The 27,610-nt window shown below is 42.2% G+C and overlaps 1 protein-coding gene across 2 annotated transcripts in view; it reads left to right on the forward strand.

Annotated features, from left to right (window-relative positions):
• DAPK1 (death associated protein kinase 1) overlaps positions 1-27,610 on the forward strand; it is a 195,487-nt gene that overhangs the window by 123,340 nt on the left and 44,537 nt on the right. For both annotated transcript variants that reach the window (XM_073670967.1, XM_073670968.1), the window contains exons 9-16: positions 5,679-5,724; positions 7,372-7,461; positions 13,785-13,877; positions 19,350-19,469; positions 20,194-20,292; positions 20,422-20,520; positions 23,432-23,530; positions 25,298-25,495. In XM_073670967.1, coding sequence (XP_073527068.1) covers positions 5,679-5,724; positions 7,372-7,461; positions 13,785-13,877; positions 19,350-19,469; positions 20,194-20,292; positions 20,422-20,520; positions 23,432-23,530; positions 25,298-25,495 — 844 coding nt within the window. The remainder of the gene's footprint in view (positions 1-5,678; positions 5,725-7,371; positions 7,462-13,784; positions 13,878-19,349; positions 19,470-20,193; positions 20,293-20,421; positions 20,521-23,431; positions 23,531-25,297; positions 25,496-27,610) is intronic.

Consider the following 27,610-nt stretch of genomic DNA (forward strand, 5'->3'; position numbering starts at 1 on the left):
ACAGCTATGAACGTCTTACCGGGTGGAAGACAAGTTAGATCCAAGGGAGCCACATTCATCACCTTGCAGGAGTCGATGATGTGCGTAGGTTCCTCCTCTTGATCGGAGGACAGGAAAGACCGAGACAAGGCATCAGCTTTGACGTTCTTGTCCGCCGGACGGAAATGAAGAGTGAAGTCGAAGCGGGCAAAAAACAACGACCACCGGGCCTGGCGAGGATTGAGCCTCTGGGCATTTTGGAGATATGCCAGGTTTTTGTGATCCGTGTAGATAATTACCGGGTAGAGAGCCCCTTCAAGCAGATAGCGCCACTCTCCTAGTGCCAATTTGATGGCTAGCAATTCCCGGTCTCCAATGGAGTAGTTGCGCTCCGACGAGGAGAAGATTTTGGAGAAGAAGCCGCACGTTACCATTCTCCCGGTAGAAGACTTCTGGGTGAGCACCGCTCCGGCTCCGGAGGAGGAAGCATCAACCTCCAGGTAGAATTGTTTATTACAGTCCGGACGGTGCAGGACGGGAGCAGAGGCGAAGGCTTTCTTTAGGGAAAGGAAGGCCTCCTCGGCTTCAGGCGACCATATCCTGGGGTTAGCCCCCTTACGGGTAAGTGCAGATATGGGAGCAGTCCGAGACGAGAAGTGTGGGATGAAAAGACGATAATAATTAGCGAAGCCCCGGAATCACTGTATCGCCTTCACACCTTCAGGACGAGGCCATTTTAGAACGGAAGAGACCTTCTCGGGATCCATTTGCAGACCTGTTTGGGAGATGACATAGCCCAAGAATGGAAGGGAGGTCTGATCGAAGAGGCACTTCTCGTATTTGGCGTAAAGGTGGTTCTGCCGAAGCCTAAGCAGGACCTGACGAACATCCCTCCGGTGTGTGGGGAGATCCGGAGAGAAGACCAAGATATCGTCCAGGTATACCACTACGCAGGAGTACAGGAGGTCACGGAAGATGTCACTGACTAGTTCCTGAAAGACCGCGGGAGCATTACAGAGACCGAAGGGCATCACAAGGTACTCGTAGTGACCGTCCCGGGTATTGAATGCCGTCTTCCACTCGTCTCCTTGACGGATACGGACCAAATTATACGCTCCTCGAAGATCCAGCTTGGAGAAGATCCTGGCGCCTTTGAGCCGGTCAAACAATTCGGAGATGATTGGCAGGGGATATTTGTTTTTTACCGTAATGAGATTGAGTCCTCTGTAGTCAATACAGGGACGTAGCGAGCCGTCTTTCTTTTTGACAAAGAAGAATCCGGCTCCAGCCGGGGAGGTAGATTTTCGGATAAATCCCCTAGCCAGATTCTCTTCAATGTACTTAGACATGGCTCGGGTCTCGGCTGCAGATAACGGGTAGATACGCCCACGGGGAGGAGTGGTGCCAGGTACCAGGTCGATCGGGCAATCGTATGGCCTATGGGGCGGCAACGTCTCAGCTTCCTTCTTACCGAAGACGTCCGCATAGGGCCAGTAGGGAGCCGGGAGACCAGGTAAGTTAGCTGGAGTAGGCTGAGGGCGAAGTGGACGGACCGGAACCAGGCAGGTCCTATGGCAGTCAGGACCCCATCGGAGTACTTCACCGGACCGCCAGTTCAATACGGGTTCATGTGTCTGGAGCCAAGGTAGACCTAGCAACAAGGAGTGAGAAAGTCCGGACAGCACATGGAATGAGATCTCCTCAGAGTGCAGCATTCCCACCTGTAGGGTTATAGGTTCGGTGACGAGCAGGATGGTCTCCGAGAGAAGTCTTCCATCCACGGAAGCAACTGACAATGGCTCCGCCAGGGACTTGGTGGGAATATGATATCTCTCTACCAGAGACTGGGAGATGAGGTTTCCAGCAGCTCCAGAATCCAGATGGGCGAGTTTGAAGAGACGGTTTTCTCCCCAAGCAATAGAGACCGGTAAGGTCAGAGACGGAGAGGACTTACTTTTGTCTAGGACGACCTCTCCGAGTGGTCCTAGACACTGGCGTTTCCCGGCTTTTCCAGGCAGGAACGGATGAAGTGCTTCTTACTGCCACAATAGAAACAGCTTCCCTCGGCTCGGCGAGATTCTTGGCGAGAACCGACCATCTTGGTCTGGTCGACCTGCATAGGCTCAGGAGAGACGGAGGGAGTGACGGGTTGCTGAAAAGTAGGAGCTAGGCGTGGAAACCTCCTCTCACGGGTGACCCCTTTGGCACGCTTCTGGAACCGCAGGTCAATCCGGGTGGCAAGAGCTATCAGGTCATCGAGGGTGGTAGGAATGTCCCGACCGGCAAGTTCATCTTTAATACGGCCGGACAGACCCTCCCAGAAGACTGAAACCAGAGCGTCATTATCCCAGGCCAGCTCCGAGGCAAGGGTACGGAACCGTATGGCATATTGGCCCACGGTGAGGCTTCCCTGACGGAGGCGTAGCAGTGACGATGCGGATGAGGTCTTCCGTCCGGGTTCGTCGAAGACTTTCCGGAAGGCCGTGAGAAAGGCAGGCAAGTTGGACACCAGGGGGTCTCCTCTCTCCCATAGAGGATTTAGCCAGGCCAGAGCCTCTCCGGTGAGATGGGACATGATGAAGGCAATTTTGGCCCGGTCGGAGTTAAACTGGTGGGACAGGAGTTCAAAGTGCAGGGTGCACTGATTTATGAAGCCCCGAGCCTGAGCGGAGTCGCCTCCGAAGCGAGGAGGTGCAGAAAGCCGGGGTCCGGGGTAGGATACCATAGTGTTGGTGGACAGCGGAGCTGTCGGATTGCGAATCATGGCGCTGGCGGAGGTTGCTGGCGGAGCACTCAGAGTGTCCAGGCGAGAATTGACATTCCGCAGGTGACCCAGGATGGACTCCTGTTGGGACCTCTGGCGGGACAGTTCATGACACAGGTCCGAGAGCGAGGGAACTTGGGTGCCACCGGGTTCCATGGCCCGAGCAAACTGTAACGGGTCTGGGAGGCGGAACCTCTGAGCTACTATACAAGGGGGCGGTCCTTGTAAGGGAGCGGGTGGCAATCAGGGATGACGGGCAGGCAGTCACAGCAGGTGACCGGGACAGTCTCTGAGTGGACGGGCTGGAGGTCACGGAAAGTGACCGGGGCAGTCTCTGGATAAACGGGCAGGGAGTTACGGCAAGTGACCGGGGCAGTCTCTGGATGAACGGGCAGGGAGTTACGGCAAGTGACCGGGGCAGTCTCTGGGTAAAGGGTAGGTACGACCTGTGATGGCAGAGCCTCCGGGTAGGCTAGCAGGCAGATGGTAGATGTGTGCTCCCAGGTGAGCAAGCGAGAGTCTCTGGAATGGTAGGTGGTCACAGCACCTGACGGCGAAGCCTCCAGGTAGGCTAGCAGGCAGGTAACAGGTGGGCGCTCCCAGGTGAGCGGGCAGGAGTCTCTGGAAAGGTAGATGGTCACAGCACGTGACGGCGGAGCCTCCAGGTAGGCTAGCAGGCAGGTAACAGGTGTGCGCTCCCAGGTGAGCGGGCAGGAGTCTCTGGAAAGGCAGATGGTCACAGCACGTGACGGCGGAGCCTCCAGGTAGGCTAGCAGGCAGGTAACAGGTGTGCACTCCCAGGTGAGCGGGCAAGCTGGTCCATAGACAGACTGACAGGAGTTGGAAGGCAGACCGTCGGACCTCAGGCTAGCAGGCAGGTGACTGGATATCAGGCAGGACAAAGGCAGCAAGCTGGCAGGAATCTGGCAGGTAACTGGCAACGGGACCTGAGGGCTGAAGCACAGGCGAGACACAGGTGCAAACAACATTGCTCGGGCACCTCCATTTTGGAGGAGGTGCCCTTTATATGGGAGGTCCTCCGGCAATTGGCCGGGGACTCCTTAGGACGGCGCGCGCGGTCCCTTTAAGAGAGGGGGAGCGCGCGCGCGCCCTAAGCACACTGCCGGGGAAGGAGCGCGCGCCGGAAGCAGCGGGGAGAGCAGCGCTGGAGGACGCCGCGCCAGGAGTGGGGAGGTGAGAGGGACGGCGTCTCTGCCTAGAATGGGGCAGAGACGTCGATGCTACACACTGCTTGAAGAAGTGGTCTTCCAGAAACTGGCAGTAGGTCTGGGAGTTGAGCTTCACTCCATCCTCAACCCGAAAAGGTCCCACAAGTTCATCTTTGATACCAGCCCATACCATTACCCCACCTCCACCTTGCTGGCGTCTGAGTCGGAGTGGAGCTCTCTGCCCTTTACTGATCCAGCCTCTGGCCCATCCATCCGGCCCATCAAGAGTCACTCTCATTTCATCAGTCCATAAAACCTTTGAAAAATCAGTCTGAAGATATTTCTTGGCCCATTCTTGACGTTTTATGTTATGTTTCTTGTTCATAGGTGGTCGTTTTTCAGCCTTCCTTACCTTGGCCATGTCCCTGAGTATCGCACACCTTGTGCTTTTTGATACTCCAGTAACGTTGCAGCTCTGAAATATGGCAAAACTGGGGGTGAATGGCATCTTGGCAGCTTCCCGCTTGATTTTCCTCAATTCATGGGCAGTTATTTTGCGCCTTTTTTGGCCAACACGCTTCTTGCGACCCTGTTGGCCATTTGCCATGAAACGCTTGATTGTTCGGTGATCACACTTCAAAAGTTTGGAAATTTCAAGACTCCTTCATCCCTCTGCAAGACATCTCACAATTTTGGACTTTTCAGAGCCCGTCAAATCTCTCTTCTGACCCATTTTGCCAAAGGAAAGGAAGTTGCCTAATAATTAAGCACATCTTATATAGGGTGTTGATGTCATTAGTCAACACCCCTCCTCATTACAGAGATGCGCATCACCAGATTTACTTAACTGGTAGTCTGCTCTCAAGCCTCTGCAGCTTGGAGTAGGACAACATGTATAAAAAGTATCATGTGATCAAAATACGCATTTGCCTAATAATTCTGCACACAGTGTATAATACAATCATAAAATGACTGATCATTAGAATAAACGTGGGATATAGGAATATGTAAGAAATTCCTGGAGATACACATCTTTGTATGGCATTATGGAGAGCAATTCTAATGTATGTAAAACTACATTTCGGCATCTCACTCCTTAGAACGCCTCCGTTCATCTGAATAAGGTTCTTTCCACAGCAAGCACAAATGCCAATCGGGTGAAGGAGACAGTCTGCCACATGTGAATATACACCACTCATCTATTTTGGTTCCTATGTTAATGTAAATAGCTGTTGTTGTGGTATCATTTTGGGGGTTAAGATGGTGAATTCTCAAACATATGTGTGCCAATTTGCTCAGTAGTCCATGTGCCCCATATTGTACATATAGATAAAGAGCTGAGTGTAACAAAAAGATTCACAGGACCCTGGTCCAACAACCACGTCGGTTATCTGTGGCTGCTAGACCTGCATCCTGCAGAAATCCTCCTACCTGCTGGCATCCCCGGTACCTCTTCCGATTCGTATGCCCGGTGCTATGTCATGTGTACTTCACCCCGCAACAACAGCATCTTGTCAGGGCCTCTGACCAGAAGAGATGCCGGCAGGTAGGAGGAGATTGACAGGGCTCTGGGCCGGGAACCACAGGCTATCGATGTCGCCGCTGGACCAGGGTCCTGCAAATCTTTTTGCTCATCTCTAATAAACAGTTATGACATGTGATGAGAAAATAGCTCTTCAGTGTTCATGTCTTTAGCTAGCAATACATTGTAACAGCCAAATTAAGTATTAATCCGTGTAACAATATTATTTTATCTATTCTAAAAGGAAGAGGATGACCATTGAAGATGGTTTGCATCACCCATGGATTAAGGTAGGAGCAGTAACTCATTTTCATTAGTATGCTAACGTATGTGAATTTTGTAGTTATCGTCAAGATCCTGTGTGGTATTACTTGGTACCTGTGCAAATAAATTCTGTTCTGCAAAAAGTTTAAAACCTGTTTGTAGCCAATTTTATGTAATTGCCTGGTTTGCCTCACTGTACGATATACCATGCAGATTGTAAGAAAGTCAGTGAATGATAAATTTCCCATAGGTTTGCCTGTAGCATGGCTAAGGCATTTGACTGCATGGAGCAGAGAACTTTTCCAAAAGGGAAATACTCTGTGTTCGGAAGGGGGATGCTGCACCACAAGCCTGGCTGAAACTCATCTTTACAAAAATGCTGTCTCATAAAGATTAACAGTAAATCTCATGGCATTGCATGCTGAGTCCAGCATAATTCACAACTGATTATTGAAAATTATAGTAGGTTTGTTCACATTAGATTGGCTATGTAGAGATTGCTAAGCTTAGCCCCCCAGGGCACAATGCTCAGAAGAGCGTAGGTGCAGAACTCACGTACCCCCGTCAATCTACTGACAAGGTTTTATGAACAGATGGTCACTGACCTAGCATCTAAGGGATCTCAAACTCAAATATAGAGAAGGCTAAAATAAAAAACTTGGACAAAGTCGCAGGCAACCTTGATATCTATTAACAACTCTCCGCACAGTATAATGGGCCCCACATAGTCCTCCATACGGTATAATAGGCCCAACATAATGCTCCATATAGTATAATGGGCCCCACATAGTCCTCCATACAGTGTAATGGGCCCTACATAGTCCTCCATACAGTATAATGGGGGGTCAGTGCCAGCGTCGCGGGTCAAATATAATCACCCTGCGGGTTAGATTTGGCCCGTGGGCCGAGTTTGAGATGAGTGATCTAAGGTATCACACTAAATGGTACCAGTGGAATACAGGCAGTGATGAGCAACATGGAAAGGAGGTGTGAACAGCCCGCCATGTGGACCATGTCACTTGTGCGCTCTTAGATTGGCCGGACAGCTGACAGGCATTATGTATTGATCTTCCGGAGCTTGTGTGCCATAATGCTTAATGGGAAAACATACTGTATTCCTCATGTATTTGGTGCACATCATCTTGCTGCATGTGGTATTGTGCTTGGCCGTCTCCAGAAGGAGCATTTTCTACTTCACAACAGAGTTAAATTCAATTAGTAGCTGCACATGTAAGTATAGGAAGCTGGAACGCTGTACTAATATTCATTGCACAGGGCACACAGGGAGGGTAAAGCTGGGTATTGTATGAATCCATCTTGTACTGTACGGTGCTGTGTTATTGATGGAGTTAATTTTCCAAAGTGGCAGTGTTCTTTTCACTTCGGTCCTGAGAGAAGCTGAACTCCATCTTACCTTGCAGCTTATTGCGGTGGTAATAACTGGCCTACATTCATGCCCCTGATGTCTCATTGCTGACACAGAGTAGAGAACATAAATCTCTCCTATTCCCGCTCTCAGTCATCTTTTTCAGTTCAGCGCTTTTATTACTTACAAAAACACTGCAGTGTGATTACATCTATTGTGAGGACTTTTATTCTCCAAATGCTTTAAATAAAACCCCCCAATGGGTGGAAAGTCGCAGCTGTTCTGACTCCTTGTAAACTTGTTACAGCCTAAAGATACACAACAAGCATTGAGCAGAAAAGCCTCTGCGGTGAACATGGAGAAATTCAAGAAGTTTGCAGCTCGAAGAAAATGGAAAGTATGTCTTTCTCGCTTTTTCTGTGGGTACATGCCACCAGGGTTTCATCTTTATATGGCATAATTTTATTGTTTCTTCGTGCCTATTTCTTATTTCCTGGAAAACATTATTTGGCTTGTTTCATGCGCACATCTAACAACTACACAGTACAGCTGGTGGGTTATGTCGATGGAGTATATTCACGAGAACATGGCCTATGACAAAGAGCCTGTCAGACTCTTTAGGATGTCACTGCTTATTATCTGGTTGGTAGGCCGCATGCACATTCAGTCCACAAAATCTATCTATCTATATCATAGTTATTTATCTCATAGTTGTCTACAGTACATATAAAAAGTCTACACACCCCTTTTGAAATGGCCATTTTTTTCTCATAAAAAAATCATACGAATATAAATAATTTCAGAACTTTTTCTACCTTTACTCTCACTCCTAATCTGTACAATTCAATTGAAAAATAAACAAATTTTTTTTGGGTGGAAAAATAAAAATAAAGAACTAACATGATGTGGTTGCATAAAAATGCACATGAAAGAGGAAAAGGAAGTCACAAGCTCACCTATGTTTCCCACTTGGGATTTTGGAGAGCCTGGAGCAGAAGCTGTTACAAGGTGTGATGGTTAATTGGAAAAAAAGAGGTGAGGTTGTCCAGCTCGATACAAATGGGTTAAAGTTAGCACTTTATTTAAATCATTTAAAATTAATAGACGGGTGGTGAAAGGATAGTGATATTGACGTGTTTCAAACGCTATATGCGTTTTTAATTACAATGAAATACCATGTATTTCATCATCATAAAGAATACATAGTGTTTGAAACGCGTTGATGATCAGTGTCCTTTCACCACTCTTCCTTGCAGTAGCGCTCCAAATCTATCAGATTGTGAGGGCATGTCCTGTGTACAGCCCTCTTCTGTTCAAACCACAGATTTTCAATTATATTCAGGTCTGGTCTCTGACTTGGCCATTTCAGAACCTTGATCTTCTCCTGTCGAAGCCATTCTCTTGTTGTTTTGGATGTATGCTTAGGGTCGTTGTTGTGCTGTATGGTGAAATTCATCTTCAGCTTTTTAGCAGCGGCCTGAAGTTTTTGATGCAAAATTGACTGATATTTGGAACTCTTCATAATTCCCTCCACTTTGAATAAAGCCCCAGTCCTAGCTATGGAAAAACAGCACAAAAACATAATGTCTCCACCATGCTTTACTGTGCTGTAGGTATTGTGTTCTTTTGGTGATGCGCAGTGTTGACTTTTTACCAAACATACCTTTTGGAATTATGGCCATAAAATTCAACCTTGCTCTCATCAGACCATAACACGTTTTCCCACATGCTTTTAGCAGACTTGATGTAGGTTTTGGCAGAACATAGGCAGGCTTGGGTGTTTTTGTTTGTAAGAAAAGCCTTCTGTCTTGCCACCCTACCCCACAGGCCAGACGTATGAAGAATGTGGGAGATTGTTGTCACATGCAATACACAATTAGTACTTGCTAGAAATTCCTGCAGCTCATTTAATGTTGCTGTAGATCTCTTTGCTGCCTCCTGGACCAATTTTCTTCTTGTCTTTTCATTAGTTGTTGAGGGACCTCCAGTTTTAGGTAATGTCAAATTTAACCACTTCGCACCAGAGCCTGATTTTGCGTTCGTGACCAGGCCAATTTTTTCAATTCTGACCACTGTCACTTTATGAAGTAATTACTCTGGAACGCTTCAACGGATTCCCCTGATTCTGAGATTGTTTTTCATGACATATTGTACTTCATGATAGTGGTAAAATTTCTTCGATATCACTTGTGTTTATTTGTGAAAAAATTGGAAATTTGGTGAAAATGTTGAAAATTTTGCGATTTTCAAACTTTGAATTTTCATGCCTTTAAATCACAGAGATATGTCACACAAAATAGTTAATAACTAACATTTCCCACATGTCTACTTTACATCAGCACAATTTTGGAACCCAAATTTTTTTGTGGTTAGGAAGCTGTAAGGGTTAAAAGTTGACCTGCGATTTCTCAGTTTTCCAACAAAATATACAAAAACATTTTTTTTGGGACCACATCTTATTTGAAGTGACTTTGAGGGTCCTTTATGACAGAAAATACCCTATAGTGACACCATTCTAAAAACTGCACCCCTCAAGGTGCTGAAAACCACATTCAAGAAGTTTATTAACCCTTCAGGTGTTTCACGGGAATTTTTGGAATGTGGAAGAAAACAATGAACATTTAAATTTTTTTCACAAAAATGTTACTTAATAGCCAATTTTTTTATTTTCACAGGGGTAACAAGAAAAAATGGAATACACAATTTGTAGTGCAATTTCTCTTTAGCGCGCTGATACCCCATATGTGAGGGAAAACCACTATTTGGGCGCACTGCAGGGTTCGGAAGGGAAGGAGCGCCATTAGACTTTTTGAATGTAAAATTTGTTTGAATAATTAGCGGACGCCATGTTGCGTTTGAAGAGCTCCTGATGTGCCTAAACAGTGGAAACCCCCCACAAGTGACACCATTTTGAAAACTAGACCCCTTAGGGAACTTATCTAGATGTGTGGTGAGCACCTTGCACCCCTAGGTGTTTCACAGAAGTTTATTATATTGAGCCGTAAAAATAAAATTTTCACATTTTTCCCACAAAAAATTTTTCATCCCCTAATTTTGCATTATCATAAGGGTAATAGGATAAATTGCACCATGAAATTTGTTGTGCAATTTATCCTGAGTACGCCGATACCCCATATGTGGGGGAAAACCACTGCTTTGGTGTACGGCAGGGTTCGGAAGAGAAAGGAGCGCTATGTTGGCTGGGATAGGTTGCAGACACCATGTCACATTTGAAGAGTCGCTGACATGCCGAAACAGCAGAAACCCCCACAAGTGACCCCATTTTGTAAACTACTCCTCTCAAGGAATTCATCTAGGGAAGTAGTGAGTATTTTTTATTTTTTTAATTTATACCATTGGGCAGTGAAGAAAACATAATTGTATTTTTACCACAAAAAATTGTTTTACCCTCAGATTTTACATTTTCACACAGGGCAATGGGTAAAAATGGTGCCGAAATGTGTCACACAATTTCTTCTAAAAATGGCAGTACCCCATATGTGGCTGTATCGTACCGCTTAGCCATACGACGAGATCTGGGGGGGGGGGGGGGGAGCGCTATTTGACAATTGGAGAACAAATTATTGTAGATTAGGCATTTGGATTTGGGAGCACAAAATTTTCTGAATTTCTTTTGGGGTGCAAGGGCCATTTAGCTTTTCCAGAGCCTTTCTGCTACCAGTAACTTGGAAGTCCCTTATATTTTTAACAGATGACGGACCTGAGTGGGGACTAGCTTTTTTTGAGGACCGAGTTGAAGCTTTTATTGGGAACATTTTACGTAACATTTATCCGGCGCTCTAGGCTGAGCACTTACATCGGGGTTTCCATCTAAATTTCCAAGTGATGTAATTCAGATGAAACCCCTGCAGGATCCATTCACTGTAATGAGGCAGCAGAGTTACTCTGGACTCCGTCTGGCCTCTGTTTAGCGGTGTCATTTTTTTCAGAAGTGCACAAAACTGTGGCCAACCGCACTTTTATGCACGCCTAAAAAAATGACACCGTGGGATCACAGGCCAGATGGCATCCACAGTGGCCTATATCTGCCTCATTACAGGGAATCTTCCGTCATGGGTTCCGTCTGAATCACGTATTTCAGAGATTTACACGGAAACTCTGGTGTAAGTGCTCAGCGCAGAGCGCAGGATAAATGTGAGCAGAGCCTTACTGCGATCTTTGGGAGACATAATAAACAAATTAGTAGCAGGTGAAGAATTGGTTTTATTTATTTTTTACGCCGTTCATCGTGCAGTATAAGTGATGAGATTACTTTATTCTTCGGGTCGGTGCGATTACAGAGATACCAGATTTATATCAGGTTTTTATGACTGACAGCTGTCACACACTAAGACGCTTTTTTTTGCAAAATCTAGTTTTTGCATTGCCATATTTTGTGAGCTATAATTTTTCCATATTTCGGCCGACAGAGTCATGTGATGGCTTGTTTTTTGCGGGACCAGTTGACATTTTTATTGGTACCATTTTTGGGTATGTGACATTTTTTGATCGCTTTCTATTCCGTTTTTTGGGAGGTAAAATTAACAAAAACCAACAATTCAGGAATTGTTTTTTGAGGTTTTTTTTTTTATGCCATTCTGCGTGTGGAAAAAGTGCTAAGGCTGCATTATTCTTCGGGTCAGTACGTTTACAGCGATACTACACTTACTGTATATTTTTTTTATGTTTTGGCGCTTTTACACAATAAACTTCTGATAACTATAACTATTTTATTTTTTGGCTGATGGAGCTGTATGGCAGCTTTTTTTTTGCGGAACAAGATGACGTTTTCAGCGGTAACATTTTTATTTCCATTTTGCTTTTTGATCGCATTTTTTTCCACTTTTTGTTAGGCGATATGATGAAAAAGCTTAGTTTTTGCTCCGTTTTTTATTTATTTTTATCACGATGTGCACAGAAGGAGTTAATTAGTGTAACAGTTTTATAGATCGGGTTGTTTCGGACGCGACGATACCAAATATGTGTACTATTTTTGTTTTTGCATAAATATCCTGATTTATTGGTTTAATATTTTATTTATTTTTATCTATTTTGTGTTTTTTTTTTTTTAACAGTTTGAAAACATTTTTTAGACTTTGTTTTTACGTGTTTACTTAGTCCCTGTATGGGACATTAATTTTTATTTTTCTAATCACTGATCTCATGCAATGTAATAGACATATATTGCATTGGATGAGATCTTTGCTGACAGTTTTACACTGTCTGTCTCCTGCTGAACTCAGCTGCAGCCTGAGCTCAGCAGGACACCATATATGGCAGATCTGGAGGCGGTCATGTGACCTCCAACTGCCATAAAAACGGCAGTTCCTGGAAGGCATCAGGGGGCCGTCGGAGAGGTAAGTGGACAACCCCCTCTCCTCTCACCATCTTCTATATGCCGCGATCACTATAGATCGCGGCATATAGAAGATGGCAAAGGGTTAACATCATTGGGACCAATTAGGTCCCGATGATGTCCCCTGTCAGAGCTGTTGCTCTGAACCGCAACCGCAGCACTTGCAGGACCCTGGGGGTCCTGAGGGCTGCGGGACCACCGACCGTTAATAAACGTCGGCGCTGCACAGAGCCCAGGCGGTGCCGACGTTTATGTACAGTGGGCGGTCGGGAAGCGGTTAAGCCACTTCTGGATGTCCGTCTTCAGTGTTCAATGGTATATCTAATGACTTGGAAATGTTTTTGTACTCTTCTCCTGATTGATAACGTTCATCATTGAGATCCATTTGTTGTGTTAGCTGTTTATGGACCATGGTTTCTGCGTAAAGTGCCACAAAGAAAATATCAGGAAAATCCTATTAAAACAGCAAAACTTTATATGGGGTTAATCAGAATCACTTTAAATTATGTCAGCTATGTACTGACTACTATTTAAGATGATTTATAAGAGGGTGTTCACACTGATGCAACCACATTATTTTAATTTGGTTATTTTTATTTCTCCCCTCAAAATGATTTGTTTCTCAATAGATTTGTACAGATTAAGGGAGGGCTTTACGGACATGTCCACAAGTATTTACTGCAGACTTTTCTGTAACAAAAACGTGTCTCTTTAAAGGAAAAACGCATAAAATACTCCTGTTTTTGAGTGTGTTTTGATGCATTTTTTACCATTATTTGGAAGGGGTGAGAAACACTGCAAAAACGATGAAAGAATTGACATGCTGCAGATTTTAGACTTCTTCAAATCTGCAGGAAAAAATAGGCAACATATTGATGAGATTTCAGAAATCTCATTCACTTTGCTGGGAAAGTAAAATGCTGCTTTTTTCACAGAATAAAAAAAAAAACGCAACGTGTGTATGAGATTTCAGAAATCATGTGAATATACCCTGAAGGTGGAAAAAGTTCTGAAATGATTTTTTGGTATGATTTTTTTGATCTACCAGACACCTGGCATTTTAACAGGGGTGTGCAGACTTTTAATATCCACTGTATCTATGCTTGTCATAGACATATATGTACAAACGCCATACAACAGTGCTCTACAAACCATTGTATACATGAATTGTACTATTGCAACACACATGAAAATGCGAGGATCTTTGCACACATTTTGTGGTTTATCGGTTTCATGTCCATCTCAAGTCTGTATATCTATTTCATGTTTGTCTATCTTTTTATCTGTTACATTTGTATAAATTACTTGGCATTGAACACTGTTTCTCATGCATTCAGTCCATATCTTTTAATTTTCTTTTCAAGCAATCTGTCCGTTTGATATCCCTGTGCCAAAGACTGTCAAGATCATTCTTGTCAAGAAGCAACATGAGTATAGCTCGAAGCGATGACACTCTCGTAAGTAATCAATCTGTATGAGAAAATCGTTTTAGCCATGTAATATCTCAAAACTTAATAAAAAAAAAATATATACCCTAGCTCCAGCATACTACAGCGACCTCTGGATTCAGCCCTAAACAAGGTCCTGCACACCCAACATTGTAGAAGCAATACTCACATTGTTTTTAGAGCAATATATGGCCGCAAAGCGCCTTTACTAGTTCTAATGCATAAACGACATTATTAACCTTCAGTGAGGTTACAGCCTTCTAACATTTATGGAGACTCGCTGAACAAAACAAGACATTTGGCGCACACAGACTTGACTGTTGGTGACTGATATGCTTTAATATATGGTGAAACTTTTTTTTATTTTTTCTGAGACCTCATGCAAGGGCCAAATCACCTATTGGGGGCCCATTTATTTTCCTGCAAATTAGCAGGACCAAGCCCTTTTAGCCAATCCAAGACAGATCACGTAGCAATAACCTGTTAAATATCATTCTTAGCATTATTAAAAGGGATTTTTCCAATAAGTCATTATTCATATGTCACAAGGATATGCATTCAATTGTTTAGAGGTCATCTGACTACTAGGACCCTTACCAATTGTCAGGATTCAAGGATCCTTTACATTTTATATAGAGAAAGCAGATACAGATATGTATACTATAGGAGCCTATTCTGTTTGACAGATGTTATTTTAATGGGCGTCTGTAAGTAAGATAAAACCCCCACACGAAGCGCATATATTGGCATGAAGATCTCTGAAATGTAACTCTATCAACTCCTTTCTATGTTCTATCTGTTCTTACATTCCTGAATAATTAGTGTTTAATATGCAAATGAGGCATTAAGTGCTCTAGGCGTGACTGGGCACTTTAGGAGCCACCGCCTTCAGAGGTTGTTTCCCACCAAGTATCAGCTTCTTTAGCTTGCTTGATAGCTCATGGTCTGTGCGACATCAGGCACCAAGCAAGAAAGTCAGACACTGAGCTATCAATCAATCAATCAAAAGAAGCTAAGGCTGGGTGAGAAACTGCCTCTGGAGTCAGTGGCTCCTTAAGTGCTCAGTCACGCCTGATAGCACTTAATACCATATTTGCATATTAATTAGGACACTAATTACTCAGGAATGCAGAAACAGATTGAAATGTAAATCTATAGCCCCCGTCACACTACGCTAGATCGCTAGTTTTGTGACGCAACAGCAACCTCAGCAGCGATCTCGCTACGTTTGACACGTAGCAGTGACGTGTCAAAATGGCCTGGACCATTTTTTGATCGTTGAGGTCCCGCTGGGTAGCATGACACCTTACCAACAACCTCGTTGGCGACTCTGAACTGAGACACATAGGCGTGCATTTGCTTTGCATCATTATACAGGTCCCTACGGGTCGCCGTATCGTTGCTGCATCGTTGGGAAGATCTGACTGTTTGACATCTCACCAGCGACCACACAGCGACGCAGCAACGATCTCTGCCAGGTCGTATCGTTGTGGGGATCGCTGTAGCGTCGCTAAGTGTGACGGTACCTTATCGCCTCCTTTACATCTTCTAAGACCTGTATGCCCATATATGTAGATTGGGAGATGGGTTCATCTTATGGACAGATTTTGTTTTTTAAAGCTATCTGCACACAGCATCTTTTTCTCAGGCAAAGCCGATTTAGGGAATCGCTGACTGTCATTTTCTTGAAGCGGCATTGCCAGTGTTTTTGCTGCACCTTTTACTCTATACTGTGAAGAATGACAATGTCACTTCTTTTAACGCCTTCTGGGTTTCCAAACTGTGAAGCGGTCAAAAGATATGATATAAGATGGGACACATACACTGCAATGTTGTCTTCACATTCTATGCATTATGATCATTTTATGGGGGCGCTTTTTCAGGTGGATTCCTAGTGGAATCTGCCTAAAAAAGATGTTGTGTGCACTTAGCTTAAGGAGTGCTATGCTTTGGACAGTCCCTGCTTGTCAGCATGGTCCTTGATCAGAAGCGGAGTATCAGCCTTCTGGAATCCCAATAGATGTCTGCTGGGAAATCTGGCAATAACTGTTCAGTTTCCTTGCAGTGCCCATTCAAATCAATGATCTATCTGTGTAATGCAGGACAGAGCAAGTCCTACAGATCTTAACATATGACCTTTGTAAAATCTCTTTTCTACCAGAAATCCCTAGTAGAGTACTTTAAAATTGCTCTTCTAAACCAGACAACCCCTTTAATACCAAAAGACGGTTATTTAAATGTAATGTTACTGTCCTTTTTTTTTCTTCTTATTTTAAAGTATTGTTCTCATCTTCTTTTCTTCACAAGCGCACTGCTACTTGTCCCCAGCTTTATGCTTAGCAGGTGGCGGTGTTCTCCTGAGGATTTTGGCCGATTGCCACGTCGCTGGCTCATACTGAGTGCCCTTCCATGCAGCTAGCTGAGGCTTCTTTGTATTTGCAGCATGGGAGAAGTGCAGGGAGACTGAGACAATCCAGCCAGCTTCAGAGTAGCACGAGCAGGCTGTAAAGCATAGCCTGCAAGCAGTGCTTGCTCCTTACCTAGGTAGCCGAACCTTCTGCGACTGCAGTGTGGTTAGTAATCTAGCCAATGAACTGTACACCATAGCATTATAAATCCCTCCATTCTTGAAAAAGGAGATGAAATACAGAAGAGACTTGTACATGCTGCGATTTATTTATTTATTTATTCCTATGGACATTCAGTGAAAAAAAAAAAAACCAATTTAATAACATTGTCCGAGTGCTGTCAATTTTTTCCACGGACAACACTTGGACCAAAAGTACGGCTTAGCCTTATAGACAGAAAAAAACCCTCTGAAAGCCCTTGATCATCATTGCATGCAATGTCCATGTGCTCAAATAAGAGCGGTTTTATCCCTGCTGTTAGTTGCCACCATGACAGCATTTTCTGAACTGGAGACAGTCCTGCTTTCTAAACCTCCGTATCCTCTAGTCTTGCCGATGTTTCTGGCCCTTCACACTGCAGGGAAGTGAAGAACCATTTGCAGGTGTTAATCCCTGTCCTTTGCTTTCTGCTGTCTTGCTTGGTTTTATCACTCATGCATGAGTTTAGGAAAGTTTTTAGAATTATGACTGGGTGGATTCTGCCAAGAGCGCAGCTTCATTGGACATCAATATATGTTGTAAAACCTATGAATCTAGATACCAAAAAAACAAAATACATAAAAAAATGATAATGAGCAGTTGGTGTGTGTGTGTATATATGTTAAAAAAAAAAAAAAAAAAAAAAAAATATATATATATATATATATATATATATATATATATAAAATGAGATAAGATACTTGGAAAGAGGCGAAACAATGGAAGACTTTATCATGAATATTGTATACCTATTAGTAATATACATTTATTGGACAAGATCTGTTTGGAAACAATTGCCAAAACTACCAAGGAAGAAATCCCGAACAAAAAAGATCAATATACGCAAAGTAATAGAATTAAAAAACCTTTAATGAATCAATAGATGAGGGTCAGTGGGTGGCACTGAAGAGACAGGTGCTCACACATTATAAATATACAGCAATTAAAAAAGTATGAAATGGTACAATTCTCTTGGACATGAAATGCATAATAGTGAGAGATCAACACTTATACCATATGGCTATATGGAACATATGTATACAGTGATTATATATACAGTATATTGGGCATATACTGCATGTTAGATGTACCGCATGTAAAATGCCTAAGACTCAGTAGTCAAAATACATCATCAGTAGATCAAATAAAAGTGCCGTATGCAAAAAAAAAAAGGATCTAAAGATGGAATCAGCCAGCAAAAAATGCATATATATCAGACTCCATAGTCACCATAGAGTATCACTATATAAAGTAAACGTGGCATGTGTCAATGCAGAATCTAAAACTGGAATAAATCAGCAGTACCTCCAATAGATATCTAATGCAGTAGAACAATCATCTGGAGCATGTAAGACATATAAAGTGTCAGTGGGATAGATACATGAATACAAGAAGCAAATGGCAATTGCAGATCTCACATCATCGTCAGGAGGTTATATATACAATATAATATATATATATATATATATATATATATGTGTGTGTATATTTAATATTATTCTATTTATTTAGTTATGAGTGGCTATTAAGTGGTAATTTAATTCATCCACTATTTATAGGCAGTAATGTGCAGGAGAATTAATTATGATTGCTTTTTATTGCTTAAAATCTTGTAAAAACTGCCTTTATCAATTTAGTTCTGACAATTAGCCCACTTTCACATAGCAGTATTTTGGGCAGTAAGTAACATTATTTGTAAGCCAAAACCGGATAGAAATCTTTATAATATACTTTATATAGGTTCTGCTTCTAGATTTACTAGTTCATCTCTTTGTGGACATTGATATTGTCCTACACTACGACTGCCCTTTTCCTGTAGAATCCTCTTGAATTGATCAAATTGTATGACGGACCATAGTTTCTGTTCTTCTGTTTCTTTGCTTATATTCATAGAGGATTCTGTTATATATCTTTATAGTTTCCATCAACTGAAATGTAACCACATTAAAGGGTTTGTCCAGGGTTAGGAAAAAATGGCTGCTTTCTTTCAGAAACATGGTTTTGTCTGGTATTTTAATTCGCCCCTTTTTGAAGTGAATGGAACTGAGCTGTAATACCACACACAACCCACGTTCATGGGTGATGGCCTGACTGAAAGACAGCAGCACTGCTTTTCTAATCCTGGACAGTCCCTCTAAATGTCTGCCACACCTGATTAGGGGCAAGCTATTGTATTGTATTCCTTAATCTTTAAACACATTTAATGAAAAAAAAAAGTGTGAAAGTAGCCTCATCTTTAGATGACTTTTATGGGATATAAATGTGTATGTGACTTTGAATTATTGGGCTGAGTGAGTAAGGAAGAAATAACGGACAGATGGAAGGCAGCATGACGTAAGGATCAGACTACGCTGGGTTTGTTTGTAGTCTGTTACCATGGAGACAGATAGTTCTGCATAATAGGGGACGAGACAAAACTATAGGATAGTTGTAACTAACAATATTTTCAATGATTCTTTACTTTAGTAATTCATTGTAGAATAATAATGGTTTGCTAACCCACGATCCAGAACATATGAAACATTTAATACATGGTATAGCATTAGACTGGTTCACAGGTCATTCAAGGAATGTGCATACATTGATCAAACAAAGCTTCAGGTTTTTGTTATTCCAAGGGACACATCCTTTCATGTACGTGCATAGCCAGAACCGTCAACTTTAACCCTCCCCACTCTGTCTGATAGGTCTCTGCCTATGGTCAAACATGTGAGCGACCTGTCAGTCAACTGGAGGGAGCAGAGAGAAGTCACCTGGGGGCTGCATCAAACTAGTCTGGACTCTCTAGTTCCCGGCCAGCTTTTCAAACTATGTCTTTTCTGAAACAGCACGGCTATGGGTAATACTCAATCTAACCTTGTTACTATCATTGCAGGATGAAGAGGATTCCTTTGTGATGAAGGCTATCATCCATGCCATAAACGATGACAATGTTCCAGGTTTACAGCATCTTCTTGGTTCTTTGGCAAACTATGATGTAAACCAGCCAAACAAGGTACTGTGTTCACCTTTAGTGATGAACGAGCGTGCTCGTTTAACCGAGCATGCTTGGGTGTTATCTGAGTATCTTCGGTGTGCTCGTATATTATGTTCGAGTTCCTGCTTTTGCATGATTTACGGCTGTTAGCCTCACCACATGCAGGGATTGCCTATTTGTTAGGGAATCCTCACATGTGTTGAGGCTGGCTTACAGCTGTAAATCATGCAGACGCAGGGATTTGAATGTAATACACGAGCACGCCGAAGATACTGGGTAAGCACTCGAGCATGCTCGGTTAAAGGGTTAAACGAGCATGCTGTCTCATCACTATTCACCTCCCATAGATTACTATAATGCCCAAATAATGTAAATGTAATGCTAAACCGCTTCAAAGCAATCAATAGGAAGAGGGCTGCCACCTATATTGCCGCGTACTTATTATTTAACAAAACATAGCTACTTTTTACCAGTTTTTGATAGGAACTTCAATTGCAATATTGTTTGGGCTCGTTTTACATCACATTTTAGTATCTTTTGAAAGCTACACATTTTATATTTTAAACAAAGAAACTGATCAAACCTATGTTTTTTTATATTACAAATGGATACATCTCAAAAATGTGCTGTGAAGCAGGCCTTCATAATGCTGAGGCAGTTTTCAGAAAATAGCAGGATTTTGCAATAGTCAAATGCAACACTTTATTTCTTTTTGTGACCATTCTGCATCCCTATGTTTCAGCATGGTACCCCTCCACTATTAATAGCCGCTGGCTGTGGAAACATTCAGATGCTGGAATTGCTAATTAAGCGTGGAGCACATGTTGATGTGCAGGATAAGGTCTGTGTGTTTTCATTTTCTTATTTATTACACATATTATATATGTATTTTTAGCAGATCTGAAAGGTATATGTAGACTCCTGCATCACTAAAGCTAGTGCTTATGTTAATGTTTTCTAATTCATTTAGGCTGGATCCAATGCACTTTACTGGGCCTCCCGGCATGGCCATGTAGAGACATTAAAATTCCTTCATCAGAACAAATGTCCACTGGATATTAAGGATAAGGTGAGGTTTTTGCTTAAAATTGTACAACAGATTTCCAAATCTGCAGCTGCCCATACTGTTGTGGAATTGTCACATATTACCCCAGCGGATTCTTTCCTTTGCACAGGTGAAATCTGTTGCAAAACCCACAGGCACCATCTCAACTATCTTATTTGTTTACAGAGGATAAAATCTTATGGGTAAAATTGCAAAGAACTTCTAAAATCATATTTGTAATTAACTTGTTCTTAAAACTCCTCTCTGTGCTCAAGATTGAAGCAATTTTTAATGTTATTGTTAATGGCTCATTGGCTTGGTTGGCCAGTCTGAACATGCTCTTTCCAATAAGCACTGCTCTAAAGCACTGCTGCATCGCTGAAATGCATTAACTCCTGATCCCGGCCAGCATCAGTGCAACTGTGCTCCGTCAGTGCTGCAGAGGTAACATTGCCTCATATAGCAGAATGGCAGGTACAAACCTTCAAGCAGGAAGCTAGGAGGCTGGAGAGTGGAGCGCTCCTGTCAGAGATCATGGGAATAACCCTTTAAGAAAAATATCTACCAGTGTAAGCATTTACTTTGTGTGTATTAATGCAGAATGAGTTGTATAGGTCAGTCTGTTTACTTACAGTTAGGTCCATATATGTTTGGACAGAGACAACATTTTTCTAATTTTGGTTCTAGACATTACCATAATGAATTTTAAACAAAACAATTCAGATGCAGTTGAAGTTCAGACTTTCAGTTTTCATTTGAGGGTATCCACATTAAAATTGGATGAATGGTTTAGGAGTTTCAGCTCCTTAACATGTGCCACCCTGTTTTTAAAGGGACCAAAAGTAATTGGACAATTGACTCCAAGGCTATTTCATAGACAGGTGTGGGCAATCTCTTCGTTATGTCATTCTCAGTTAAGCAGATAAAAGGCCTGGAGTTGATTTGAGGTGTGGTGCTTGCATTTGGAAGGTTTTGGTGTGAAGTAAACATGCGGTCAAAGGAGCTCTCCATGCAGGTGAAACAAGCCATCCTTAAGATGCAAAAACAGAAAAAAACAATCCGAGAAATTGCTACAATATTAGGAGTGGCAAAATCTACAGTTTGGTACATCCTGAGAAAGAAAGCACTGGTGAACTCATCAATGCAAAAAGACCTGGGCGCCCACGAAAGACAACAGTGGTGGATGATCGCCGAATAATCTCCATGGTGAAGAGAAACCCCTTCACAACAGCCAACCAAGTGAACAACACTCTCCAGGAGGTAGGCGTATCAAAATCCAAATCTACCATAAAGAGAAGACTGCATGAAAGTAAATACAGAGGGTTCACTGCACGGTGCAAGCCACTCATAAGCATCAAGAATAAAAAGGCTAGACAGGACTTTGCTAAAAAACATCTAAAAAAGCCAGCACAGTGCTGGAACAACATTCTTTGGACAGATGAAACCAAGATCAACCTCTACCAGAATGATGGAAAGGGAAAAGTATGGTGAAGGCGTGGTACAGCTCACGATCCAAAGCATACCACATCATCTGTAAAACACGGCGGAGGCAGTGTGATGGCTTGGGCATGCATGGCTGCCAGTGGCATCGGGTCACTAGTGTTTATTGATGATGTGACACAGGACAGACGCAGCTGAATGAATTCTGATGTATTCAGAGCCATACTGTGTGCTCAGATCCAGCCAAATGCAGCCAAACTGATTGGTCGTCGTTTCATGCTACAGATGGACAATGACCCAAAACATAAAGCCAAAGCAACCCAGGAATTTATTAAAGCAAAGAAGTGGAATATTCTTGAATGGCCAAGTCAGTCACCTGATCTCAACCCAATTGAGCATGCATTTCACTTGTTAAAGACTAAACTTAAGACAGAAAGGCCCACAAACAAACAGCAACTGAAAACCACCGCAGTGAAGGCCTGGTAGAGCATCAAAAACAAGGAAACACAGTGTCTGGTGATGTCCATGAGTTCAAGACTTCAGGCAGTCATTGCCAACAAAGGGTTTTCAACCAAGTACTAGAAATGAACATTTTATTTACAATTATTTAATCTGTCCAATTACTTTTGGTCCCTTTAAAAACAGGGTGGCACATGTTAAGGAGTTGAAACTCCTAAACCCTTCATCCAATTTTATTGTGGATACCCTCAAATGAAAGCTGAAAGTCTGAACTTCAATTGCATCTGAATTGTTTTGTTTAAAATTCATTGTGGTAATGTCTAGAACCAAAATTAGAAAAATGTTGTCTCTGTCCAAATATATATGGACCTAACTGTATATAAAGCACTATTGTCATATTAATAGATATATTGTCTGATAGTAATTGTAAAAAGAAGTATGAACACTTTTGTTTACAGCTTGTTGCCTAGGAGACCGACCACTGTTGCAGTTTAGTTTGTAAACACTGTGCTGAAGCAGGTCAGGATTAGGAGGTAACTGCAGGGATTCTGACCAGTTTTAAAACATTGCTTATAAGCTCAGAAGAAAAAGAGCTTGTAAGCACTGTGCATGTTCTACTGTCCTGCACCAGGGGTTGGTCTCCAAAGTAGTGAGCTGTAAACCAAAGAAAACTGTTACTATCTCAAGAATGACTGAAAATTGTAATAAGTTGTAAATGGCAAAATTGCTTGTATTTAAAAGTACTATCCGACAATACCCATTTATGAAAATGGGAATAACACTTTAGCCATTTCTTATTGACCGATTAAATCCTATGTTTGGAAATGATTGAAGGTCCTACCAAATATTTATTGTGCGTGTTAGTGTTAAAAAGCACTACCTTTTCTTCTTCTACATAGTTTACATGCTATAAAAGGTGCCTCATAAGTGGCTATTACAGTAGCTTGAATGGATCGTTGGTCTCGGCAGTCCTACACTGCACCTGCATCCTTTCTTCCCCACCTCCACTTATTTAGACTTTTTGTCTCCTTATAAGTCAGGAGAAACAGCCCTTCATGTGGCAGCTCGATATGGACATGTAGAAGTTATACAGTACCTGTGCAGCGTTGGATCAAATCCAGATATTCAGGATAAGGTAAATATGTCTAGAAGGCATCTAAGATGCATTCATTTATTCCACTGATCCCACTGCTCTGCTACAATGATCAGCTCATTGACTATGCCTACTAGTAAGACAGGTCTGGCATTTTATATTTCGACAACTTTTTTTCTGAAGACTTGTACCCAATAGATCAATAGGTAGGATAGGTCTACTGAACAAACCGATAAAATGATTGAGACCTCCCAACTCCCACCAACTGTTAATGGCGTGAGAAAGAAGGATCGAGCATGTTAAATTTCAACATTGAATCTAAGTCATGGCCAGAAGGGACTTTCATGTGTTTGAAGAAGTTTGGAGAGATAGCTGTGGGCCGAACAAGTGTTAATATTAAATGTTTATAGCCATGTCAAAATGTCCCTGTTCTTTGTGAATCATTTTTGGCTTTGTTTTTTTTTGTGGTTCCTGCAACTCGCAAATCCAGAAATATAGCTCCGTCTTCCTTTTTGGAGAGTTGGTAAATCTAGTTTTAATGGTTATGGTGACATGTCCCCCAAGAATAATGCCCATGGTGAAGAGCTGAGGACCATGTCCCTTTGGCTAACAAGTCTAGATTTACATACGAGGAAAAAGGGGCCATATCTCAGGGGATGAGATGTCCAGGAACAACAAAAAAGCCAGATTCAAGGGAACAGCAGCATTAAAACCAGGTGTAAGATATTTTTTAAAAGTTCTTTTATATAAAAGAGAATCTGGTTGGATCCTATACTAGGGATCATCCTGTATCTGCTGCTGTGTCAGCTCCATTTTGTGTCTATTCAACAGAGATATTCTCACCTAGAAGCAGTGTCTTTAGAGAAGAATTTCTTTGTAAATACGACATCTGAGAGAACATGCCACAAAAATTATGGAATCTAATGGAAGAACACCTCTGTATGCCTTCTTATTAAATTAAAGGCGTAACAGAGGTACAATTAGGGACTATACACCCCAACTCGGAGGTTGTACATCGCTTTAGTAGACCACAAGGCTGGAGCAATGTAATAGAAGTTTTTTCTTTTGCCTTGCTTTCTAGCTAATAAATCATGACCATATAATATAAAGGGGGTCCTGAAGAGTGCTGGTACTGATATTTATGTGCCTGGAACAACAGCAATAGTGTACCACGTTAGTATACATCCTGCCAGAAGAAGAGTTAATGTTAATGTATGTGAGCAATTTTCCTCCCACACCTCCTTGCCTTTTTACAGTGAAGCTGTCACTGATTATTTAATTTAATGTCTACAAGATCAAATTGCCCCTTGGATGTTGGGAAGAGAATATGCGCTTTCCGGATCAGAGATGTGTGTTGCAAGAGATATCACTTGTCAATTTCTGCTTAAATCCGGGCCCTAGAACACTTTGAGTGGGAGACGCAGGCCATTTCCACCACAAATTGCTCCACACAGAGACGCTATGAATCAAGCTTGATGCTATTATATGCTGCTGAAAGAAGCACGGGAGATCTTTTTACAAAATATTTTCCACGCAAATGTCTTAGCCTCCTCGCAGTGCTTTAAACAATCCAGTTGTGTCATAGAGAGCTTTTATGTGAGGAACATAATGTGCGGCACGATTTCTGGAGTAATTGTGTAACGGCGTGTATAATGCGTGCCTACATATAGCAGCAGCTCCTTTTTTTTGCCACGTGAATACCTATACACCTATACAGCCACCACACTGCTGTCAGGTGGTAAAACAGCGCCGGGAGTTATGGGAATCAATAACTAATATCACTTCTTTTCCGTGGTGTGCCACTTGCAGGAAGAAGAGACCCCTCTGCATTGTGCTGCCTGGCATGGTTACTACCCTGTGGCGAGAGCCCTGTGCCAGGCCGGCTGCAGTGTTAACATTCGCAACCGGGAAGGAGAAACTCCCCTCCTGACAGCCTCGGCAAGAGGATACCATGATATTGTGGAATGCTTGACTGAACATGGAGCTGACCTTGATGCAACAGACAAGGTGAATGGTTCCCGTTGTCACAAATTACACTGAGGCTCAAGGGCCATTTATGTCTGTGAAATCCATCTCCGATGCCTAATCGACACTAGAAACCTGCAATTCCTCATAATTAAGTCCTGGTAGTAAAATATCGAAATATACAAGCGAACACTCGGTGCTTTGCCCGCAGTTTATACCTATTCAGTACAGTGCAGAGTATGCTTTCATATTATGCCACTGAGCGAATAATTAGGTACAATTACAATCTTTTCAGAACTCTGTAGGATTTCATATAAAATGGGAATACAGGCTCTGATTTATGTTTGTAACCTTCTAAATCACCAAGTTCTCAACATAAGGGCTTGTTCAGATGACTGTATTAAATGTCTCTATGCAAGATGGGTAGCACAAGGACCAATGCAGGTCAATAGGGTAGGACACGTGAATTGTTTTACACATGGACCAGTGGTCTGCGTGTAAAAATCGCAGCATGCACTACCATAATCTGTAGATCAGACTCACCCATTATAAGGCAATGAGTGTGCAAAACACTGCGCATATACCGGTTACCATTTATAAGCCATGTGTTTTTTCACGGATCTGTTAGAATTATTAAGATAGGAAATTGTATTTCCCCTTAATTATTAAATTATGCCTGTAAAAACTGTGTGCCATACAGATGTATAAAATGGACATATAGATAGGCACACAAATGTAAAAATGATACAGAATGGAAACACTGATGGCACATGGATGTAAAAAATGGTACATAATGGACATATAGCACATGGATGTAAATATGGTACAGAATGGACATATAGATGGCACATCGATTTAAAAATGGTACAGAATGGACATATAGATGGCACATGGATGTAAATATGGTACAGAATGTACATATAGATGGCACATGGATGTAAATATCGTACAGAATGGACATAAAGATGGCACATGGATGTAAATATCGTACAGAATGGACATATAGATGGCACATGGATGTAAATATGGTACAGAATGGACATATAGATGGCACATGGATGTAAGTATCGTACAGAATGGACATATAGATGGTACATGGATGTAAATATGGTACAGAATGGACATATAGATGGCACATGGATGTAAATGTGGTACAGAATGGACATATAGATGGCACATGGATGTAAATGTGGTACAGAATGGACATATAGATGGCACATGGATGTAAATGTGGTACAGAATGGACATATAGCTGGCACATGGATGTAAATGTGGTACAGAATGGACATATAGATGGCACGTGGATGTAAATGTGGTACAGAATGGACATCTAGATGGCACGTGAATGTAAATGTGGTACAGAATGGACATATTGATGGCACATGGATGTAAATGTGGTACAGAATGGACATATAGATGGCACGTGAATGTAAATGTGGTACAGAATGGACATATAGATGGTACATGGATGTAAGTGTGGTACAGAATGGACATATAGATGGCACGTGGATGTAAATGTGGTACAGAATGGACATATAGATGGTACATGGATGTAAATATGGTACAGAATGGACCTATAGATGGCACATGGATCTAAATGTGATACAGAATGGACATATAGATGGTACATGGATGTAAATATGGTACAGAATGGACATATAGATGGTACATGGATGTAGATATGGTACAGAATGGACATATAGATGGCACATGGATGTAAATGTGGTACAGAATGGACATATAGATGGTACATGGATGTAAATGTGGTACAGAATGGACATATAGATGGTACATGGATCTAAATGTGGTACAGAATGGACATATAGATGGTACATGGATGTAAATGTGGTACAGAATGGACATATAGATGGTACATGGATGTAAATATGGTACAGAATGGACATATAGATGGCACATGGATGTAAATATGGTACAGAATGGACATATAGATGGTACATGGATGTGAATGTGGTACAGAATGGACATATAGATGGTACATGGATGTGAATATGGTACAGAATGGACATATAGATGGTACATGGATGTGAATGTGGTACAGAATGGACATATAGATGGTGCATGGATGTAAATGTGGTACAGAATGGACATATAGATGGTGCATGGATGTAAATGTGGTACAGAATGGACATATAGATG

Source organism: Phyllobates terribilis, unplaced genomic scaffold (assembly GCF_046119375.1).
Source record: "Phyllobates terribilis strain yellow unplaced genomic scaffold, ASM4611937v1 Scaffold_1__5_contigs__length_1240528914, whole genome shotgun sequence".
Taxonomy (NCBI): Eukaryota; Metazoa; Chordata; class Amphibia; order Anura; family Dendrobatidae; genus Phyllobates; species Phyllobates terribilis.